The sequence below is a fragment of the Cryptosporidium andersoni genome, assembly GCF_001865355.1.
Source record: "Cryptosporidium andersoni isolate 30847 chromosome Unknown contig_80, whole genome shotgun sequence".
Classification (NCBI taxonomy): Eukaryota; Apicomplexa; class Conoidasida; order Eucoccidiorida; family Cryptosporidiidae; genus Cryptosporidium; species Cryptosporidium andersoni.
Window position 1 is genome coordinate 66,032 of NW_027122839.1, and position 8,695 is coordinate 74,726.

Consider the following 8,695-nt stretch of genomic DNA (forward strand, 5'->3'; position numbering starts at 1 on the left):
TAATTTAAGATTAAAATTTAATGAATTAAGTGATGAAATTCAAAGTAGAAGAATAGAAAATCAACAATTACAAGAGAAAATGAGAAATTTGCATGGTGAATTTTTACAAAATCAACAAGAATTAAAACGTTTGACACAATTAGATAATGATACACAAGAGGCATTAAAAGATATTGAATTTCGAATAGCTACTGGAAATCAAGATATTCAAGATTTAAAAGATCAGGTAGTACAATCTCCTGAACGTTTAAAAAATACAATGGAAGAACTTAATAGATCACTTGAATCTGATCGTAGATTAATTGAACAGACTTCTAAACGTCATAATGAATTACAGGAGAAATTAAATATTTTACAAAAAGTTGAGAAAAGGCTTGATAAGGCTAAATCCTTTATAGAACAAATATTTCAAAGTATTAAAGAAGCTAACAATATAAAACAAAATATTAAGGATATTGAACATCATATTGAAAAGGATAAATGGACAATAGAACAATCTACAGAGGAAGAACGTTTATTATTACAAACAGTAGAACAAATATCACTTCGTATTCAAAATAACCAGCAACATTATGAGAGTCTTATTGAAGAAGCTCAAACTTTATTAAATCAAGAACAACAAAAATATGTACAATGTCAAGTACTTTTAGAAAGACAAGGAAGTGAAGCATTTACATTAGAACGTCAAGCTGAATCATTAGAGCGTGATATCTCTAATTTAAGATCTAATCATGAGAAGACAATAAATATGTTAACTAAACAGCATTCATATTTAGTTGAAATATTTCATAAATATAGAAATGAGCTAATCCAAAGATTACAATTATTTTGTAATTATAAGAATTCTAGTAAAATTAAAACTAGTGAATCCATATTTTATAATAAAGAAGAGAGTAAAGATGATATAATAATGGAGAGATTTACAGATGAGAATGATGAAAATAATAGCCATTTGAATAGAGGCGAATGTGATTGATATTATAGTAAATATTTCTAAAGAAAAATAATTTATTCTAAATTTAAGTAATACTATAACTTCACTATAAGGGATTTTTAACTTTTATTTGGAAGATATCAAGATAAATATAAGAAATTTAAAGGATATCAGAGATTACTTTTCTTTTTTCTTTGTAGATTTAATAAAAGTATATATATTTTTATTCAATATATTATCTGTATTAAATTTTTACAAATTATTATTTTTCATAAATATTTCCGAATAAAGTATTTTTATATAGTTGATTAATAAAAACTTCAGTCACTATTATTTAACTAATAAGTTAACTTATCTTATAATATTACTTAGGAAATTATTTTAAAATTTAATGAGAAAAGTTACACACAAAATAGACGTGGCATCATAGATGACATAAAATGAGCGCCATATAGGTAATAAAAATTTGTAGTAGAGTTTGAGGCTTCCCAAGAAACAGTTGTGTAGTGATAATTTTTTCAGGCTTCTTAAATCTACAGTACAAGGGAATATTTTATAATATATATTTTAAAGTGTTGAATATATATGTAAATATCTTAATTATTGTCTAGAGGTGTGAAGTGCAAAAAGATGTTTCGTTGTAGGATATGTGCAGAACCTCCTTTTAGTACTTTATTTAGTTTACCAATATTTGGAGGTTATTTTGTAAATAAAAAAAAAAGTGTTTATCCGACTGTAAGCGAGGGTGATTCGTTATTTGAAACTCAATCATATGGAAGTTCAGTAATAACTCCGTCAAATTTGAGCTCCTTTGAACCAAGAAATGAAGCTGAAACTTTAGCAATTTGTGATATTTGGAAACGTTGTGTTCATGAAAGAAGTAGAGAATTTTGGAGAACACCTGAGAATTTACTTGAGGTCTTATCAGCAATATCAAGAGGAGTTCACCGTTTGGATGATCCTATTCTTGGAGATCCAGAACGTTGTGTTTTGTGGTATGGACAGGTTTCAGCAATTGATGGATGCCCTGTAATTAGAATGAAGAGACCAGAAGAAACTATGGCTAGAATTAAAAAAGTAGAAGATAATGTGGAAACTCATACATATGTTAATAGAGCTTTAGTTTTTTTGTATGCAAATGATGAATCTTTTGAAGAATTACAATTGAAACCTAGAGTTGCTTTTAATATGGCATGTGGTAATAGAAGATGTGTACATCTCCGACATATATCTCTTGAAGATTAAAATGTTTGTCATATTTCTAAGGATATTTTTGTATATTATAATAGATAGTGAAATGATATAGATTATGTGAAATACTCCATGTAAAACAATATAAGATTACAGAGACACGGATGTATTATATAATATCATGTTATCATATATCGTATTATATAATTAACTAGTTATTAAATCCGGGCGAATTTAACTGGTTATCAAATTTTTATGTTCTTTTTTCCATGTATTTATGAAATATTTTACAGATATTAGAAGTAGTACTTATCTGAATATATTCCGCTGTAACTATGGTCACTAATAATCTATAATATTAATATTGTCATTTGATTATAAAGTATTTAACGGAATCACTTAGACTTTTCCACTATTATTGTGTAATATTAAGTTCCACAACAGTTATATAAAACTTTTTTTTAGAATAAAAAGTACTATTTTCATTCTTAGAAAGTGAATCAGCGCCATTGGTAAACTTGGAAATAAAGTCTTATAATACTAATACTAGTTATAATACATTCGTAAGGAATTAACATATTTAAATAATTCTAAATGGATCAGACTGAAATTTATGATGAATTTGGAAATTATATAGGAACAGAATCAGAGTCTAATTTAGATCTAGAGATATCATTAGATGAAGATGAGGACCGGTCTAGTGATTCACAAAAAAATCCAACATATGATCCTACAGAAGTTGATGATGTAAAAGTAATAAATGGAATAAATAGAATTGTAGATGGCATGGATATAGAAATGGCTAGTGAGGCAATTATTTTACATGAGCATAAAGAATATTATGAAGATGCAGACAAGATCTTTGGTAAAGATGTCGAAATATTGTTTGAAGATGAGGATATGCATCATATAGATACTCCAACTATTGTACCTTTAAAAGATAATAAATTTGACTTAGTAGAAGGAGATATAAATCGAATACAAATAACATTTTCTTATGATTATATGAAAGATATGATGAAACAACCAAAATTAATTAGGAATGTTGCTATAGTAGGAGATCTACACCATGGAAAGACAAGTTTAATAGATATGTTAATTAGAATTACTCATAAATTTTCAAATTTAAAGACTGAAAAGTTAAATCGCTATACTGATTCAAGAATTGACGAACAAGAACGTGAAATTAGCATTAAAGCAACTCCTATTTCTCTTATATTACCTAATTCTATAAATAAATCTTATTTATTAAATATTATTGATACTCCAGGGCATGTAAACTTTATGGATGAGTTTTGTGCTTCTATTAGACTTTGTGATGGGGTTGTAATTGTAGTAGATGCAATATTAGGTATTTCTAAGCATACTGAACGTATGATATATTATTGCTTAAGAGAGAAGCAAGATATTGTACTTTTAATAAATAAAATTGACAGATTAATTTTAGAGTTAAGAATTCCTCCAAATGATGCTTATTGCAAGTTAGGATACATAATTAACGAAGCGAATGAAGTGATAAAATCTTTTTATAGTTTATATAGAACTGATGAAAATGAGATAGATCATTTAATATTTAGTCCAGAAAAGGGAAATGTTGGATTTGCTTCTGGTAAATTTGGTTTTTGCTTTACTTTACAGTCATTTGCCAGAATGTATTTGAAAGAGCCTTATACAACAACAAGTGAGCTTATGCAAAATATAGATAGTTTTTGCAATAATCTTTGGGGAGATTTATATTATTCTAAAAGTTTGGGGAAATTCTTAAGATCAAGTAATGAATCTACATATAAATTTTGTTCATTTGTTCAATTTATTTTAGAACCTCTATACAAGATTTTTATATATTCTTTATCTGAACAACCTAAAGTTTTGTCTACACTTCTTCCATCTATTGGTGTGTATTTAAGCAGATCAGAACTTAAAAAAAGTCCAACTAGTATTTTAGATACAATCTGTAAGAGATTTTTTGGAGGTGCAAATGCCTTTACAGATTTAATAGTTAAAAATATATCAAACCCATTGGAGGCATCTCCTATTCGTACTTTTAATGAATATACTGGTCCTCAAAATGATTTATTAGCCCAAAGAATTAGAAATCTTTCTTATGATAGTCCTGCAGTTGCTTTTGTTACTAAACATTATCATACAAGTTCTATGGATTCATTTTATTCATTATGCCGTGTTTACTGTGGAATTCTTAGAAAAGGAGATGTTGTTAAAGTTCTTGGAGAATCTTATACTGCTGAAGATCCTGAAGATATGTCAATATGTACTATACAAAATATTTGGATATTTCAAGCAAGATACAAAGTTGAAATTAGTGAAGTACCAGCTGGAAATTGGGCTTTAATATCTGGATTAAACAATTCTGTAATTAAAACAGCGACAATAATATGTGATAAAGCACGATCAGATAAATATAACAATAATAAACCTTATAAAGAAGTAGATGAGTTATCTTGTGGAAATATAAAAGATGAAATTTTAATAGAAGATAAAAAGAATGAATATTTAACTCAACAAAATAACGATTTACATATACTTCGACCATTAAAGTTTCCCACTAATAATGTGATTCGTTTAGCTTGTGAACCAGTTAATCCATCTGAGTTACCAAAAATGTTAGAAGGGCTTAAGAGCCTTGATAAAGCATATCCTATTCTCAAAACAAAAGTAGAAGAAAGTGGAGAACATGTAATATTTGGAACTGGTGAATTACAACTAGATTGTATAATGCATGACTTGAGACGTTTATATGGTAATTTAGACGTAAAAGTTTCAGATCCTAGTGTCCAATTATGTGAAACAGTGTTAGATACATCTGTAGTGAAAAGTTTTGGAGATTCAAGCAATAAGCAGAATCGCATATATATTATTGCAGAACCTTTAGAAAAGGGCTTGGCTGAAGATATTGAAAATGGAATTGTAAAATTTTATGATTGCATAGATAATGAAAGTACTAAATATCATCAACAAATTCTAAAGGATAAATATAATTGGGATCATTTGGCCTTAAGATCTCTTTGGGCTTTTGGCCCAACTTTTGAAGGGGCAAATGTCTTGATAGATGATACTTTATCTAGCATTACAGATAAAAAATCTTTATATGAAATCAAGGAAAATATTGTACAGGGTTTTCAATGGGCTACTAGAGAAGGTCCTTTACTTGAGGAGAATGTTAGAAATGTAAAATTTAAGATTTTGGATGTAAGTCTTGCATCTAATAGAGCTAGTCGTGGAACAGGCCAAATTATTCCTGCTGCTAGAAGAGCTTGTTATACTGCTATGCTTATGGCTTCTCCAAGATTAATGGAGCCCATATGCCTAGTTGAAATTATATGCCCTTCAGAATCACATAATGCTATAGCAAATGTATTATTGAGAAGGCGTGGGCATTGTGGGAAGGAAAATCCTATTCCAGGAACTCCTTTAGTTACAATATATGGTTTTATCCCTGCAATTGAATCTTTTGGATTTGAAACTGATTTAAGAGTCCATACTAGTGGGCAAGCATTTTGCTCCACTTGCTTTGATCACTGGGCACTTGTTCCAGGGAATCCACTTGATAGAAATATTATATTAAGACCACTTGAACCAGCTCCTATTCCTCATCTTGCAAGGGAATTTCTACTGAAAACAAGGAGAAGAAAAGGTCTCAGTGAAGATGTGAGTGTTCGAAACTTTATTGACTCCCCTCAACTACTTAAAACTCTGAATAATTAGAGTTAAAAAGGATACATCAACCTATAGGGCTATCGCTCACTTATATAGTCAATTTAAATATACGTGTAAGATTCAGTGTCTCTGAGGACATCATTGTAGAAACAAAAAACTAGAACAGGCTACTTAATCTAAACTAAAATAGTAACCTTTACTAATTGAAAGTGTATGCTTTCTATTCATAGGATCTAATAATATCTGAGTCGCCAGGATCTACAACAGCCATACAGCTTACACGATAAAGTTTACCACATGATGTACCAAGTTCATTATTACCACCTTGGAAGTGATGAACTCCAGTTTTAGAGAGCATTGCATAATACTCAATCTCAGAACGTCTTAGTGATGGGCAGTTATTAGATATAATTACAAGACGAGCAGTACCATTCCTAATTGACTTTACAGTGGAACGGTAGCCCAGACACACTTTACCACTCTTCATAACCAGTTGTAGACGACTGGTCATACCTTCAGTTTTACCTTTTGAAGAATTCTTCTTTACCATTTATTTATACTTCCTACAAGTTATAATAGAGAACTCAATATCGTAATATAAACTATTATTAACTTTTCTTGACACTTCTCTGTCTCATAGGCGCGGTATTTTTTATATTTTTAAACTAGCTAGAATATTACTAAATTTATTGTATTACTGTTAGTAGCTATATTCGCGTAATTAGTGCACTATAATTTGAGACACCAGGAGCTATTTAATAAAAAGGTTTGAAAAGTTCAACAGTGTTTACCGCCAATATCTATCTAGTCATAAGCAATATAGGCGGTAATTCACTACTTAAGTTGTGTTCATTTTTTAGAATTTTTTATGTAATGTAAAAAAAAAATACCCAACATACCCCGCCTTTATGATTTTAATTATAATAGAGCTGTTTAAAATTGCAATTTATTAGATTGTAGTAAATGCTAGGAATCTGAGCAACAAAAGTTCTTAAAACCATTAAATATGGATACTGAAAGGGCTATTGATGATATTACAGATGGAAATAAACAGTTGTATTCTTCACTGGGAGGTAATAGTAATATAGATGGATATTTAACGAGTGGGGAATACTATACTGTTGCATCTAATTCACCTAATGAAAGTTTGATGGAATCTATGGACTTTGATCTTAATATAGATACAGATCTAGCTGTTAGAATGAATATAAATTTAAATGAGAGCAAATTTTTGCCATCTAATATCTTAGAAAGGAATATTCAAAATGAGAGAATTGAAGAAGAGTTAGACAAAGAAGTCGAAGTGAATAACTCAACTTTTGGTAAAAATGAAAGTGAGTCTATAAATAATTCTAATGAGGCATCATGCTCAAAACTTGTATATAGAACGCAGGAATCCAATTCATTTACTGCACTTTCTACTATTGAATCTAACATAAAAAATACATCTAATATAGATATAAACTTAGGAATAAAATCTCAAACAGAGAAACAATGTAGGTTGATATTTGAATCTATTTCGGCAACATCTTGTAGTGTGCATGCAAAGTCTAGTGAAAAGGCAGAAACTCCTATTCAAGATAAATATATTTATGAGTCTGAACCTTGCTCAAAATTTAAAGCTGATGCTAAATCTGGTGAAGAACTTCAGTACCCACTTCAGACTCAAACTATATTTGAGGTTTTACCACGTTCAGAGTCTAACGCAGATGCTAAGTCAGGAGAACAAGTCAAAGACCCCATTCAAACTCAAAGTGTATTTGAAGTACTACCACGCACAGTTTCAAATGCAGATGCAAAAGCATACGAAAAAGTAAATGATCCTATTCAGATTCAAACACAATTTGAGGTGTTTCCACGTTCAGAATCAAATGCAGATGCGAAATTTGGAGAGTTAAATATACAAACTATTCAGAGCAAGATTGTTTATGAGTCAACACCTTATAATTCTTGTGTAGATGCAAAGTATTGTAGTGATTTAGAGGAAGCTTCTATGCACATGGCTTGTCTTCCAGAAAGGGTTTCAATTAATAAAGAAAGAGATATTAGGAGCTCTGAATACAACTTAAAACCTATGAGAGAAATAAATAAAAATAGTAGTAATTTGGATATTGATATCTCCCTACTTAATAAAAATGATCTTAGTACAAATAACAATCCTGAAAATTGCATATTCGATGATATTAATACTTTACAGAATGACAAACTAGTAAATACACAAATCCTTGATAAATGTAGTCTACAACAAAGTAGAAGGCACCTTGGAAATGAAGATGAGAATATACTATCTCCATCTAAATACATAAGTATAGATGTAAAATCTCCTAGTGAAGTAAGAACTATTTTTGATTCATTATCGAAAGATCTATCTTTATATGATGATAAATCTCATTCTACAAGTTTACTTAATTCAAATACAATGACAATATTTGGAACTCTCGACGTGGGACCATCTATAGCTAAAACAGCTCTTGGAGAAAGACTTGAGTCTTCTACAAAAGTAGAAAATCCAGAGGTTGAATCTACAATCCAAACTATTTTACGAAATACAAACAAAAATGGTCAATCCCTCAATGAAAATGATACTTTGAAGTATGGCTCTTCAGACTTATGTAATAGTAAACAAGATATTAAATATAATTCTATTAATGTAGCATCTGATAAGTCATATAGAATAACAAATATACCTGATAAAATAACTGGAATTAAATTAGATGTACCAATTCAATCTAAAACAATATTTGAATCTACACCAAATATTAAATCTATAGCAGATGCAAAGGCTGGAGTTGAATTAAATATACCAACTCAATCTAAAACAATATTTGAATCTGTACCAAATATTGAATCTATAGCAGATGCAAAGGCTGGAGTTGAATTAAATATACCAACTCA

The 8,695-nt window shown here is 29.4% G+C and overlaps 5 protein-coding genes across 5 annotated transcripts in view; 4 read left to right on the top strand and 1 right to left on the bottom strand.

The window, feature by feature from the left end:
• The window catches only part of cand_028210 (NUF2 family protein), a gene marked incomplete at both ends in the record, with an annotated part of 1,477 nt that extends 501 nt beyond the window's left edge, over window positions 1–976 (top strand). The window contains one exon of the mRNA XM_067213049.1: window positions 77–976. Within this exon, the coding sequence (XP_067068546.1) occupies window positions 77–976 (900 nt within the window). The remainder of the gene's footprint in view (window positions 1–76) is intronic.
• Window positions 977–1,564: 588 nt separating this feature from the next.
• On the top strand, window positions 1,565–2,179 carry cand_028220 (uncharacterized protein; the record flags this gene model as incomplete). Its single annotated transcript, XM_067213050.1, has 1 exon — window positions 1,565–2,179. The coding sequence occupies one exon, from the start codon at window positions 1,565–1,567 to the stop codon at window positions 2,177–2,179; it is 615 nt and encodes a 204-aa protein (XP_067068547.1).
• A 540-nt stretch (window positions 2,180–2,719) lies between these two features.
• cand_028230 (U5 small nuclear ribonucleoprotein subunit) lies at window positions 2,720–5,848 on the top strand (the record flags this gene model as incomplete). The annotated part of the gene is made up of 1 exon (XM_067213051.1): window positions 2,720–5,848. One exon carries the CDS (start codon window positions 2,720–2,722, stop codon window positions 5,846–5,848), a length of 3,129 nt encoding a protein of 1,042 aa, XP_067068548.1.
• A 172-nt stretch (window positions 5,849–6,020) lies between these two features.
• On the bottom strand, window positions 6,021–6,350 carry cand_028240 (60s ribosomal protein L30; the record flags this gene model as incomplete). Its single annotated transcript, XM_067213052.1, has 1 exon — window positions 6,021–6,350. One exon carries the CDS (start codon window positions 6,348–6,350, stop codon window positions 6,021–6,023), a length of 330 nt encoding a protein of 109 aa, XP_067068549.1.
• Window positions 6,351–6,806: 456 nt separating this feature from the next.
• Window positions 6,807–8,672, top strand: cand_028250 (uncharacterized protein; the record flags this gene model as incomplete). Its single annotated transcript, XM_067213053.1, has 1 exon — window positions 6,807–8,672. A coding segment is annotated over one exon (1,866 nt), but the record flags the coding sequence as incomplete, so codon positions are not given.
• Window positions 8,673–8,695: the final 23 nt, after the last annotated feature.